This window comes from Malus sylvestris, chromosome 7, assembly GCF_916048215.2.
Source record: "Malus sylvestris chromosome 7, drMalSylv7.2, whole genome shotgun sequence".
NCBI classification, from domain to species: domain Eukaryota; kingdom Viridiplantae; phylum Streptophyta; class Magnoliopsida; order Rosales; family Rosaceae; genus Malus; species Malus sylvestris.
Window position 1 is genome coordinate 9825806 of NC_062266.1, and position 15248 is coordinate 9841053.

General features: G+C 36.8%; 1 protein-coding gene across 10 annotated transcripts; it reads right to left on the reverse strand.

The window, feature by feature from the left end:
- Positions 1 to 1061: 1061 nt before the first annotated feature.
- On the reverse strand, positions 1062 to 5074 carry LOC126627846 (pantothenate kinase 1-like). Of its 10 annotated transcripts, none has more exons than XM_050297429.1 (8): positions 4853 to 5074; positions 4699 to 4779; positions 4325 to 4479; positions 3348 to 3394; positions 3143 to 3258; positions 2499 to 2826; positions 1376 to 1881; positions 1062 to 1268 (listed from the first exon to the last, which is right to left on the reverse strand). In XM_050297429.1, exons 1-6 carry the CDS (start codon positions 4918 to 4920, stop codon positions 2781 to 2783), a joined length of 513 nt encoding a protein of 170 aa, XP_050153386.1. In that variant the 5' UTR covers positions 4921 to 5074; the 3' UTR covers positions 1062 to 1268; positions 1376 to 1881; positions 2499 to 2780. The 10 variants fall into 10 exon arrangements, 9 of the variants coding, with proteins under 9 accessions (XP_050153386.1, XP_050153385.1, XP_050153387.1 ...); XM_050297428.1 differs by having other exon boundaries at positions 2499 to 2777; positions 4853 to 5073; XM_050297430.1 differs by having other exon boundaries at positions 2499 to 2732; positions 4853 to 5071.
- Positions 5075 to 15248: the final 10174 nt, after the last annotated feature.

Consider the following 15248-nt stretch of genomic DNA (forward strand, 5'->3'; position numbering starts at 1 on the left):
CTACTTTCTCCTGCTAGGAAGCTAGCTTTGAAGAGGTGGGATGAAATTTTGAAACTCTTTGTTATTCTTTTTTGATGGGTCATTTCTTTTTCTTTTTCATAATTCTCTTTCACACCACAGAATATGTCATCCTTCAGCTCTTATTTCTTTCATCTTCTAGTTCAACAAAGCCATCATCCCACTCAAGACCCTGATTACTCATAAGCCATATTCTCATAGCAACAAGTTCTCTGACTGGTTTGGAAAGTGAACAAGTTTGGGCTGTTTGAAACTGATTTGTGTTTTGGTGGTCTTAGATGCTGCTTGCTAAGGTTTGAGGTAGGGAAACCAAAATATTTGTTACAATCTTGAATCTAATTTAGTTATGTATTTGGTGTGACTCTTATATGAAATTTGAACTATTTCCAAATGTTTCAATACATATATGTATGTTTTCAAACACGATGACAAGAGTTTGAGAAAGGGAAATTTGTATAAGAGCTAGTGTTACCAGTTGTAGAGTTTGGTTAAGTTAGTTCCAAGGATTTCAGTAAGTAGGGATTGTGTCTCCCTAGGGTGGAAGACCCCAAACTTGATCAAGATGGCTTACTCGGTGACCTTAATCCGAGGCGGTGGCCGTAACCGATGATTAAAGCTCATGAATACGGTGTTGGGAACTAACCAAGAAGGAAAAGTATTGAAATGATTGCGTTTTGAGAAGTGAAAATACTTTGAACCTCTATTATCCCTATGGCACTACTAGAATTTTGGCTAAAAGCCACCCTGTTTCATTGGTGCCTATTGTGGCATGTAGCCACTCACATTGGTGGCAAACCTCAAAGGCCACCAAGCAGCCACCAAATTAGAAAGTGTGGCCTATGTAGAGGACTCTATTGTTACAATAGCTACCAATATTGCATTGGTGCCTTTCCTGTAGTGCCACCCTAATTCACATCGGTGGCAAAGTTGCAAAATAATATTAGAAAAAAGGATGCCCTGTGTGAGCACCCACCCTAATTCACATCGGTGGCAAAGTTGCAAAATAATATTAGAAAAAAGGATGCCCTGTGTGAGCACCCAAATTGGAGTATCATATTTGTTTTTCTATTTTTGGTGAGAAAACAAATTGTTATATCATTAAAATATAAGAATACAACTATAAATTTGCATAACTGATATTTTATAGAATTTTGTACAAATGTTGGAACCAAACTTTAAAAAGTCTTCGAACCCTTTGTTTCCAAGAGCTTAATCACCTCAATAACTTGAATCTGATCATCAGCTGCAGCCTGCACCCAAAATCAAACCCACAAATTTCGTAAGAATAATGTTAACTCAAGTCCAACTGAAAGTGATTAGAGTTGAGGACTACACTCAGATATGATCATATAAATACCTAGGAAAAGTAGATTTTCAAGGGGTTTGCAGTCATAATTTACCATACAAAAATCTCCACAAATTCACTGCAACCCTTCTGCAACTTCAACTAAGAACATATTAAATTGACAAGTTCATGAATATGCAGACCACCTTCAACCTTGAAACAACAAATGATCTCCCAATTTGCGTGGGTATTCAAGAATAAGATAAAGAAAGCATAGATAATATATTTATGACCAATGGGCAGAAGACAAGATACAAACAAAGCATTTACATACGAATGAGGGAGAACATAAATGAGAACGGAATATCAGTGAAGAGCGCGCGCATAATCACACATATAAATGCATTAATATTTTCTCTTTTTTCAAAAACTCAAAAAACCAGGAAATTCCAATACAAGAGTTTAGGATAGAAACATACAGCTCTTCCCAGAAGGAAAGCAGCCCCTGCACCTAAAGTGGCTCCAATTGAATCAGCAACATAACCAACAGGTAGCCCAAAAAGATAACCTCCACCGAGCTGAACCATTAAAATGAGGAATCACAAAAGGGTGCAAACTTGCAATTAAATAAAAAAAGGTCGTACCCAGTGCACAAGGCTCCTGCTTTACGCAGGGTCTGGGAGAGGTGAATGTCGGCTAGCCTTACCCCCATTTATGGAGAGGCTGCTCCCAAGTCTCGAACCCGAGACCTACCGCTCATGGGCGAAGGCACTTGCCATCGCAACAAAGAACATAAGGACAGAAGAAGACTCAAAATGAGAGAAAGAAACAAATAAATAGACCTTCTAAATCTCCTAATTCATTTAAAAAAACAAACCATAGAATAATGTTATATGGGTGATATCAAACAAAAACAAACGTTAAACAGAAAATTACTCAAGGCTTTGCCTGATATCAAACAAAAGCAAACTACTGTGAACTTTTAACTTCAAAATCAATCATCAATGACAGATACTATTATCTCAACTTCTGAAAAAAATTACTTACTTTGCCAAACCCAAACCTGCCTCACATTCGAAGGAAATGCACATTTTAAATTATCAATCAGGATTCAGTGCATGAGTTTGTTCTCATACTCTCCCTTTTAATCTAACAACATATATGAAATTGAAAAGAGAGGATGAGAAATTTTTACCTCTGGGTGTGTCAACTCCGAGATTGGAGGTTTGGCCTTTGGATCCGCTTGTGTGGAGCTTGAATCTCTCGCGAGATCTGGGCTCAGCTTTTCAGAGATGGCGGTGTAGGCAACGGTCTTGGGGCTCTCATCTCTGATTTCTGAGCATAGATTTGCTCAGATGGGGACGATGACGCCAAAACGAACAAACCTAACCCCTCAAAAAGCATTGATTGTCACCGTCGCAATCATAGACTGCAAAACCACGCCTCTTTTTTACTTGGACTTCTTAATCCTCTCCTTTCAATACAAAATTTGCTTTTTGAAAATCTTTCCTCTCTGTTTCGCCCTAGACCATGAATTGATATTGCAGAATATAACAGTAAAAGAAAACTACAAGTGAAGTATGCAAAGCATATGCTAGATCATTAGTGCACAAGAATTAAAGTGCAGTAACAACAATTGCTAAGGCATCGGACAAATGCTTACAGTAAGTACTGAATGTTATACATTTAACACTTGTAGGATTAGACTGAATGTAAAACATATATATAAAGACACTTCATACACAATTAGCTGTACAACTAGTAAGTAGACCCAAATGCTTACAGTAAGTACTGAAGATAACAGGATTAGACTGAATGTAAGTGGTTTTAGGATCCCACCTTAAGCAGAAAATTTGCTCCGGCCACAAAACAGTCCATTTCATCTGCCTTGTCAAGAGAAATCCCAAGCTTTTCTTTAAAAAGATCTGCGTACTTAATGCCCCACCACCTGTGGCCTGCTCACCATTGTCACGAGTCAATTAATTAGCTTGAATACATGCCAGAAAACAGTGATACAATGGCCAAACCAAACAGTTGGTATTACCTTAATAACGCACTTGGCGCTCCCAGAAGCTCCGTGTTGTTGGGAGCCTGAAATCATCTACAACCATAAGCAATGACCCAAAACCAGAAAATGATAACTACAACTACTAAACAAGCAGCTATATTCAAGGCATATATGATCTTCTTCTATGATGCACGGATACTTCTATTTGGTCCCGTATCCCGTATCCGATACTTGATCGGATACGATACTTGTCCGATACTCTCGGATACTCGTCCGACACGTATCCTGGTGGATGGACACGAATTTGACATAATGGATATGTGTATCCTACATTTAGGATACATGTATCCTACTTTTAAAATACATTTACACTTTCAAAAAAAGGTAATGAGGAGGAGAAAATTAATAGGAGACATCTATAATTGAAAGTTGCTAAATACAAAGAGCTTCCCTCTAACTAAAACCATGAATACGACTCTGACACTTCTTCTACTGTATAAAGAGGATTAGATTTCGAACTTTCCTTCTCTAACAACTCAAATGTACTTGAATTTGAATGATGAATTATGTTTTAAAATGTATATTTTTGTTGCTATATACATTTTTATTTGCCGTATCCATAGCGTATCGTATCTTAATTTTTAGAGATTTTCCGTATCGCCGTGTCGTGTCGTATCGTATCGCCGTATCCGTATCCGTATCCATGCTTCATAGATCTTCTTTCGTATTTCATTTTCAGAAGTTTAAATCTTCTGAAACTACAAAATTTTTGCAGTCGAAAATATGGGTACTAATTACTTAAGCTGAAGTAGTTCATTTACCAATAAAAATGGTAGTTTGAACTTTCAATCCAAGATTTCAACATCAACACTTAGTTTAACAAAACAAGGTTAAAAAGTCTCAATTAGTGAAAAAATGAATCTTCCCATATCCCAAGTTGATTGAAACGAAAAATGATACAAATGAATCAGGAGATGGAAGGCAATCAAATACTTCTTAAGCATTAAGCGTACCAGTAAGGCGAAGTTGCTTGGATCGAATGAAGTCTATACAGTCATTGATTTTCTGAGTTTCAAACTTTGCAAAATGGAGCTTCCCTTCAAGAACAGGACGCCCTCTATCGCCATTAGAAGCTGCTAAACTCTCATTCAAAGAAGACGAATCGTCACTGTTCGTTGAGAAATACACCAATTCTATCAAAGAACCTGCCAACAGACAAAACTAACAAAAAAAAAAAAAACGAAAAATCAAGAGAATTTGAGCAATTGGACTACAAAAATTAAATAAAAACCCAGGGTTTTGAAATCTCTGTAGTTCCAACATTCCCAATTTCCATTTCGGGTCGGCTTCCTCTTGATTTGAGCTTTTATTTTGGAAAAGAACTTACACTGGAGGACAGCCCACGAGGAGAGGATCATCTTTACTTCTTGGTCGAGGTCCAATGCCGGCAAGCTTGGCCGCAAATTGGCTGGAAAACATGCGGTTACCGTTTCTTAGATCTGAAATTGAAAAAATTCGGCTTCGAATTTGATGAAACTAACTTGGGAGTCGGAAAGAGGACGGGAAGAGGATTTTGGAGGTACAGGTTGACGGTCGTTGGTGTTCTCATCGCCGTCGTTTGTCTTCGACTCCCGTTGTCGGCGCTGTCGTGTGAAGAGAAGAGGAAGAAGACAAATAGAATGAAGCGAAGGAGGTGTTGGACGTTTGTGAAGGGGAGAGAGGATTTAGCTTTTTACACAAAAGCAACACACCAATCTCAGCTTAAAAGACACCAAAAATAAAAGGCCACCAATCTCAAATTGGACGGCCACTAGTATTAGTGGCATTAACTAAAAAGACACCAAAAAAAGCCAAGAGTGGTATCTTTATGTCTATAGCTACCAATTGCAAATAGTGTGTAAATATTGGTGTCCTATAGCCATAATTCTAGTAGTGTGGGATGTATTACTATGTATCTTTTGAATGTAAACTATAATTCTGTCATCCTAGATGCATGCCTTGTTAGAATCTTGATTCAAATGAATCATTTTGTTGTACCTACTGAGCTTGTGAAGCTCACCCTATTTTATCATTTCAGGACTTAAGTAAAGGTATGAAGCTAGTGATATCCTCAAGCTGTAATGTGTAGTGTTAGAGCCTAGCTTTTTTTTTTTTTTTTTTAAGACTTTTTGTAAGTGCTACTTGTAAAGCTTACTCCAAGTTGTGGTGTAAATCTAGGAGGTTTGGTATCTCTGGTGGTGAAGGATTTTGGGAATAAGTTGTATCTTAACTTTGTAAATTTGCATGTTCAGTACTTATGGGCAGTTATAAAGTTTGTTTTCTACCCAGCTCAATCCATCAATTTAGTCATTCCACATGGTTTTGGGTGTGACAATTTTTGGTATCAAAGGATCAGGTTAACCCCTCAGACTGGAAATATGTGTTGGGGAACATGTAATGTATTTCTTGTTACTTGTTAGATGTTTTAACAATTGACATGAATATGCACATTTGCAATTTATGTGATCTTTAATTGTTAAATTCTTTATATATGGTAGTCATGCCTCCAAAGAGAAGTAAGAAATATTCAGGTTCCTCTGCTGGTGGTGAATCTGATGGAGGGCAAGAGTTCCTTCAAGTGTGGAAAGATATGACAGAGGTCATGAAATAGTTTCTTAATAATCAATAGCAAGCTCCACCTCCACTACCTACACTGCCACCACAAGTAAATGAAGAAACAAAAGCTATGATTGCTATGCGCGAGTTTAAACGTCAAAATCCACCAATCTTTAAAGGAGAGGCGAATCCCACTATAGCTGAAGAATGGCTAGAGGATATTGAAAAGATATTAGATGCACTCAAAATCGAAGAAGCAAATTTGAGAATCACACTTGCCGTTTATCAGTCTAGTGGAAAAGCATGTGGTGGAAATCTGTGAAGTCTTCGCTTGATTTAAACAGTATGACTTGGAATGAATTCAACTCTTTCTTTCTCGACAAGTACTTTCCTACGGTGTTGCAAGAAGCTAAATTAGAAGAATTTCTGAGATTGTACCAGGGAAATATGACTGTTATGGAGTATGAAGCTCTATTCATTGCGTTGTCTCGTTTTGCTTATGATCTACTTTCAACTTATTTTAAGAAAGCTCACAGGTTTGAGCGTTGACTTCGACCTTTCCTTAGGTCTAAGATTACAATTTTGAGACTTCCAACTTATGATGAAGTTGTGAAAAGAGCTTAGAAGCTGAAGCTGATTCAAAGGATTCAAAGAAAGTATGTGATAAGTCTCGGGAATGAACACCTCAACAATTCCAACATCTGAATAAGAGGTAGAAGACATCATCCTGTACTTCTGGAGAGATTATTGTACCACAACAACACCAAACACGTCCTGCAAGTTGATTTGAGCATGGACATAAAGTATGTTGCTCTTGTGGACATTTCAAGAATTCATGTCATTATTTAGAGAAGTCTCAAAGTGCTGATGGACCATCTCAAAGTGTAGGACCTTCAAAGCAATCTGCACAAGAATCTAGAGCCCTTAATAGACGCTTTCAACAGCTAAGAAATGTGTCTCAAACTTGGGTGGGGTCAGGGTTGAATAAAGGTTAGATGGATGACAAGGACAAGGTAAATTACAAGCACTTTAGGCAGAGGAGTCTACTAATCACTCTATGACAGAAGGTATGGTACTCATGTTTAACTCATGGGCTAAAGTATTATTCAATTGCAGTTCTTCGCACTTTTTTATTGCTTTGTCATTTGCATCTGCATTGGGGTTAGATTCGGAAAGTTTGGAAAAACCTTGGATTGTGGAATCTCCATTACCATGGGCATAAATAGTTATAGTGGATCTTGTCTGTAGAAAGTGTGTTTTGAGTATAGATGTGCTACAATTAGCATACGATCTACTGGTACTTGACATGTTGGAATATGATGTAATTCTTGATATCAATTGGTTGATGGATCACCAAGTCATCTTAGATTGCTTGAACAAAATAATATAGGGATATTCAGAAACAGGTGTTGGATTTCTGTTTGAGGGTAGATTGACACCATTATTTTCTCCATCACTTGAGCAATCACAAAAGCATGGTAAATTATGTAGTCTTTTGGTTAACATAGGCTTTTGTTGGTAGTAGTGGTTCAAATTTGCCTCGAGTTGTATGTGAATTTCCAGATGTGTTTCCAGAAAAACTAACCAAGTTACCACCACACCGAGATGTTGACTTCTCCATTGAGCTTCAACCTGGTATGTCACCAATTTCAATTGCACCATACCGTATGGCACCAGCTGAACTTTGAGAATTGAAGAAGCAACTTGAAGAGTTATTCGAGGTTGGATTCATTCGTCCTATTAATTCTCCTTGGGTGCACCTATCTTATTTGTGAAGAAGCAAGATCATTCATCAAAACGTGTAGACACTTCCCTGAGATTGTGTACTGATTATCGACAATTGAACAAGGTAACTATGAAGAATAAGTACCTTATACCATGCATAGATGATTTATTTGACTAACTAAGAGAGTCATGCTGGTTTTCCAAGATTGATCTATGATCTGGTTACCATCAGTTGCGGATAAAAGAAAACGATGTTCCAAAGACAACTTTTCGAACACGCTATGGCTGTTATGAGTATTTGGTTATACCATTTGGATTAATAAATGCTCCAGCTGCATTCATGAATCTAAAGAACCAAATTTTCAAGCCATATCTTGATCAGTTTGTTGAAGTATTCATTAGTGATATTTTAATTTACTCACACTCTAAAGTGGAACATGAAAAACATTTGCGAATGGTACTTCAAACATTGTGAGATAATAAGCTTTATGGCAAACTTAGTAAGTGTGAGTTTTGGTTGTCTGAAGTTAAATCCCTTGGACACGTAGTGTCTAGTTATGGTATCTCAGTGGATCCCTCCAAAGTGGAAGCAGTGATGACTTGGAAAGACCGAAGAAGGTGTTTGAGATTCGAAGTTTCTTGGGTCTAGTTGGTTAGTATCGCCAATTCATCAAGGATTTCTCATGCATTGCGGCTCCAATGACAAAGTTGACACAAAAAGGAGTTAAGTTTGAGTGGAATAATTCTTGAAAGAGGCTTACTAGTGCACCTGTTCTTATTGTTCCTAAAAGAGGACAAAGTGACACGGTGTATTGTGATGCTTCTCATGAAGGCCTTGGATGTGTACTTATGTAGAATGGCAAGGTTGTAGCCTATGGCTCCCAACAATTGAAAAATCATGAATGGAACTATTGTACACATGATCTAGAATTGGCTGCGGTTGGTTCTGCTTTAAAACTATGGAGACATTATTTGTATGGAGAAAAGTTTGAAGTGTTCTTTGACCATAAAAGCTTGAAGTATCTATTCACTCAAAGAGATCTAAATTTAAGGCAACGCAGATGGATGGAATAAATGGCAGATTATGATTTTGAGTTTTTTTATCATCCGGGTAAAGCAAATGTGGATGCAGATGCTTTGAGTCGTAAATCACGTTGTTCAGTTGCACGTTTAGCAGTTCGAGAATGGGAAATGTTTAATGCCATAGCTGAATTTGATTTCCAATCCCTTGAAAATGAGAGACCAGCCCGTATACACAATGTTGTTGCTCAACCTTCCTTGATTACTAGAGCTATCGGTGCACAACAAAACGATCATTAGGTTCAGACTATTCAAGCTCAAATTGCTAATGGAGAGGGTCCAGAAGGATAAAGTATACACTCAGATGGAAGGGTAACGATTATTTGTACCAACACAAAATGAAATGCGGCAGCAAGTTCTTCGTGAATTTCATCACTCTCGTTTTGTTGTACACCTGGTGGAACCAAGATGTATAATGATTTACGTAGGGATGAAATGAGATATAGCGGAGTTTGTAGCCAAATGTTTCACTTGTTAACAAGTAAAAGTGGAGCATAAAATTCCACCAGGATTGCTTCAACCACTCTCGATTTCTCAATAGAATTGGGAGCATATAGCCACGGACTTTGTACCTGGTTTGCTAAGATCTACAAAAGGACATGATTCAGTGTGGGTCAGTGTTGATCGTTTGACAAAATCTGTTCACTTTCTTCCAGTAAGAGAGACAAACTCTATGGTCTCATTGAGTAAATTATACATACAGGAAATTGTTAGACTTCATGGAGTACCTGTTTCCATTGTCTCTAATCATGATTCGAGGTTTTTCTCACAATTTTGGTAAAGTTTACATGATGCATTGGGAACTCAATTTTGCTTTAGCACTGCTTTTCATCATCAAACATATGGTCAATCAGAGAGACCTATTCAGATTATGGAAGATATGCAATCTTGTATATTGGACTTCAAAGGCAGCTGGGAAGATCACTTGCCTCTTGTGGAATTTATATATAATAACAGCTATCAATCCAACATTAAAATGGCTTCATACGAAGCATTATATGGCCGACCTTGCAGATCTCCTTTATGATGGGCTGAAGTGGGTGAAAAGATTTTATTACGACCATATTTGGTAAGTGAAACTACAGAACAAGTAAACTCATTCGACAGCGTTTGCTTACTGCTCAAAGTCGTTAGAAAAGCTACGATGATAAGAGACGACCATTAACCTTTGAGGTTGGTGATCATGTATTCCTTAAAGTTTTACCACGTCATGGTGTCAGGAGGTTCAGTCGAAAAGGAAAGTTGTCACCACATTATATTGGTCATTTTGAGATTCCAGAGAGGATTAGTGAAGTGGCCTTTCGTTTAGCATTTCCTTCGTGACTTGCAAGAATTCATAATGTGTTCCATATCTCAATGCTTCACAAGTACATACCAGATTATTCTCATGTCATTAATTGGGAGGATGTAGAGTTAATGGAAGGTGTGACATTTGATCAGAGGGGGTGTTGAGGGGGAGCGAAAGGTGTAGTCGCACAGGGCCCCAAATTTAAAGGGACCCCAAAATTTTGCCATCTAATATTATGTAATAATGTTCTATATTTAGAAAATTGATCTTGTTAGCATTTTTAAATCTCATTGCATTCCTTATAAGAGTATTTTTTTTTTTTTCTTTTTTAAGTATAAAAGGGTAATGCTAGGAAGATTAAACTAAATGATGTTTTAGCAATAGAAAATGAGCACGTATATCAACGCTTAAATAATAATCCAATCATCAATTCATATGTCTAATTTACAAAATTTTGTCTACAAATTTAGTCTCTCAAGCATTACTCAATATAAAAATTTGGGGTACAATGAGATATTCTAATTGTCAATAATAACACCCCAAAAAACGATGGTTTTTCAATTTTATTATAGAATAATGTCATATATTCAAGTGAAATTATAAAGTTAGAGTTTTGAAGTTTTTATCCATGTTTGGTTGTTTAAGATTGAATTGCTTTTGATTATTTAGTGAATGTTATGTTTGCAGCTTTTTTATTTATGATTAATGACATTTGTAAACTTGCAATCAGTGAGTGTTAAAGTTTGTTTTGATTTAAGTGATTGTTTTCAAACATCAGTACATTGTTCAACTTTTAAAAAAAACTATCATAAGGAAGGGCCCTTTTATAAATTTTGCACAAGGCCCTCAAAATCTCAGAGACGGCTCTGCATTTGATGATGGCCTGACCAAGATTTTAGATACTCAAAATCAAGTACTTCGAAATAAAAATATACCAGTAAGTAGGGATTGTGCCTCCAAGGATTTCAATAAGTAAGGATTGTGTCTCCCTAGGGTGGAAGACCCCAAGCCTAATCACCATTTCAGTAAGTAAGGATTGTGTTCCATCATGCATGAAAAATATAAGAACTAGTATTAATAGTTATAAAGTTTGGTTAAGTTAGTTATAAGGATTTCAGTAAGTATGGGTTGTGTCTCCCTAGGGTAGAAGACCCCAAACCTGATCAGGATGGCTTACCCGATGACCTTAATCTAAGGCGGTGGCCGTAACTGGTGATTAAAGCTCATGAATACAGTGTTGGGAACTAACCAATAAGGGAAAGTATTGAAATGATTGTGTTTTGAGAAGTGAAAATACTTTGAACCTATGTTATCCTTATGGGATGTATTACTATATATCTTTTAAATGTAAACTATATTTCTGTTATTCGAGATGCATGCCTTGTTAGAATCTTGATTGAAATGAATCATTTCAGGACTTAAGTGAAGGTATAAAGGTAGTGATATCCTCGAGCTGTCTTAAAGAGCTTATCAAAGTGCATCTATTTTGATTTTGCAGACTGCATCTTGCTTTACTTGTAATGTGTAGTGTTAAAGCCTATCTTATTTCTTTTTAGACTCTTTGTAAGTGCTACTTGTAAAGCTTACTCCAAGCTGTGGTGTAAAGCTAGGGGGTTTGGAATCTCTAGTGGTGAAGGATTTTGGGAATAAGTTGTATCTTAACTTTGTAAATTTGCATGTTCAGTACTTATGGGCAGTTATTGAGTTTGTTTTCTACCCAACTTAATCCATCAATTTAGTTATTCCACATGGTTTTGGGTGTGACACTAGTTTAGTTTAACATGTGAAATGGATGTAAAGTATCATCATATGATTGCAATTAGCCGTGTCATCAGCGATGAACCTCTTCTAAATTCATTTCAAAAATAGCTGAGTAGTAGGTCTGGACAGTGGATATCTATATGCTATCCATATAAGCAACCTTAAGATTAACAAACTCAATCATGTGGTTCAGTCTCTCAATTGTGTTTGGATAATGATGAGACCTTGATTCCCTGCTTGAGCTATCGCCCCCATTAATGTTGTAGTCAGGTGCACTAGTGACACTTTTTGGTTAGAACTAAATGAAGAGTTCAGAAATGAACTTTCCTATCCAAACAACATTGTTGTAAGCTTCTATATGGCGATATATATTTTCATGCATGACGGAACACAATAGAGTCATTACTTTTAGTGTTTCCATCCAAATATCTCTTTAGTGATAATAAAGAGATATCCAATTATGCATATAATATTATATTCATAATCTAATACTTTTACGCTTCCATTCGTTACTTTGAATCTTCCTCACTCTTGAAGACCTTATTCTTTAGTATTTCTTAAACACTTAAGTACTCACTTGACAGTTGCCATAACTCTGATCCTAGGCTTGCACTAATATCGTCTTGTCCCATTATAGGTATGAAATACGTATATCACCTTTATGCGCATGCATACATGATTTTATTTACGCATTATGTTTCTTTGGGAGTCAAATGGTACATTCCTTTTAAGAAGAGCAAATTCTTAGTCTTACTACAATTGTCCTTCCATTTGAAGTTTATCATTTGAGAAACTTTCTATGTCACATCCCAGCCCAGGCCCCCACCACATCCCGAGCTCGACTCTGCCGTAGCACGATATTGTCTGCTTTGGGCCCCAACCACGCCGTCACAGTTTTGTTTCTGGAAACTCACGCGAGCAGTTCTTCCCAGCGGGTCACCCATCCTGTGAATACTCTCGTGCAAACTCGCTTAACTTCGAAGTTCCAATGGAACCCGAAGCCAGTGAGCTCCCAAAAGATCTCGTGCTAGGTAGAGATGGGAATATACATATAAGGCTTAAAGGATCCACTCCCCTGGGCGATGTGGGATGTTACAATCCACCTCCCTTAGAGGCCCGATGTCCTCGTCGGCACATATCCGGCCAGGGATCGGCTCTGATACCAAATTGTCACATCCCGGCCCGAGCTCTGATACCACCTCTCAGGCTCGACTCCGCTGTAGCATGATATTGTCCGCTTTAGGCCCTGACCACACCCTCATGGTTTTGTTTATGGGAATTCACGTGGGTAGAACTTCCCAATGGGTCACCCATCCTGGGAATGCTCTCACGCAAACTTGCTTAACTTCGGAGTTCCAATGGAATTCGAAGCCAATGAGCTCCCAAAAGGCCTCGTGCTAGGTAGAGATGTGAATATACATATAAGGCTTAAAAGATCCACTCCCCTGGACGATGTAAGATGTTACATCTTAGCATCTATTGTCTATCAATACAGATTGAGGTAATCCAATTATATCTTGAAATCTATCATTATAGATTTCTATCCCCAAGTATATAAACCATGTCTCCCATATACGTCCTATCATTATAGAATGTTTAAAGTCATAACTTTATCGAAGAAGAACTCTTTTCATTTCCGAAATTTAATATGTCATATATATGTTCAAATGTAGGAATATGATTAACTCCCATTAATCTTTTGTAAACCTAGTAAACAAGAGATTCATTCCCATCTTATGAGACACCAAACAATTTGTTATTTTCTCATAAGAGGTTTATAGCTCCCACTAACTTGCTTAGATTCATGGTGGATGGATCTCTACAACTTATATATCTTGTGATTCCTAGTCTTAGACATATATCATCAAGACTACCTTGAAAATGGTTTCGAAAGCCCATATTATGTCCAAATGTTGAATCACCATTTAGTTGTAGCAAACAATCTTCGACTTAATTGAAACCAAGACTAAGTCAAAGATGGTTTCTTCCAAAGTCAAACAATCTTTTTTATTGTAGTCACCTTAAGCTACAAATTAGCTTTGAAGGTTTCATTATTTCAGGTCAAATGGTATTATATCATTTCATTGAGTATATGCCATACGCACACTCAATGTAGTCATAATTAAGGATCTTCATTCTAATTTCTTTCGAATTTTAGAGGTGTAACTATATGATCTAGTCATAAAGTTCAAACCATTCAATTGAGACGGTTTATAGATCATTCTCGACTATCTTGGAGCTTGTGGTGTAGGAACGAGGTTGTTAAGTTTGTTGAGTATCATCTTGTCTCTCAAACAACTCGTTGCTTGAGTTCTATCTCTTGTTCATTTACTCTATAATAGGCAAATCCATTTGTAGGACTACAATGAATTACCCAACAAACAACCTTTGTTAATTGGTCTATAGACGTGATATCCAAAGGTTAATTTAAGGATATCTCACAAGATTGTGCTCAAAACAAACATTGTTCATTTTCCTTTGATCAAATCTAAGGAGAAAAATACTTTAGACGTCTTACTCATCAACTTACATTCTTGAATTCTTTGAAACCTTTTACAAAGTATTCAGACTTGTGTTTATTCGAAATACAAGATAGTCCAACCGAGAGTGATCATTGATGAATGTCATACAACATGAGTAGTATTATGTTGTGGACAAATGCCAATAACATCGAAGTGAATTAACCTCAACAACTTTGTGACTTTTTCTTCTTTCCAAAAGAATAAAGATTCGAACATTTCACCCTTATACAAGTTTAACAAGAAGGCATTGGCTCCAGATCAACAATCCATAACATCCATGTATGGCCAACTTGTAATTTATGCTTTCGAGGTGTCACAACTTTGTAGGGTTAGTCACTATCTTGTAACCTTTTGGGTTTTATGCATCATTATATTCTAAATAGTTAACACTACCACATCATCTCTACGATATAGAGACAATTAATCGGATTACAATAATCCATTTATTAATATAAAAAAAAACAATGTTTTGTCAAACAAAACAATGCATCCATCTCTTAAAACTATAGTGACGGAATTAAGTTCCTTAATAAAATTGGAATTTAAAGACAATCTTTGTTTTTCCAATTTTTTTGGTAGTTCATATGAGGAAGTAAGTACCAAATGCTTTTGCTGAGATCTATATCTTTATTCACGTTTCTTTGGTAGTTCATACGAGGAAGTAAGTACCAAATGCTTTCGCAGAGATCTATATCTTTATTCACGTTCTGAATGTGAAGTATTTTCTCTTCTCTCATAAATCTTCTAGTTCTTACTAGTCACTATTTTACAACGATTACAAACATAGTTACTAGTACAAAATCAAACATTTAAGTTGAAGAACCAACTGTTTTGAACTATTTCAAGAACAATTTACAAATCCTTTGAAAGGTGTGTTCTCGACACTGTAAAACAATGCTTACAAAAACCTCTTCTAATGTCCATCCCTTCAAAAAGAAAGTTTTTTCCCTTGGAGTTATTTTGCCT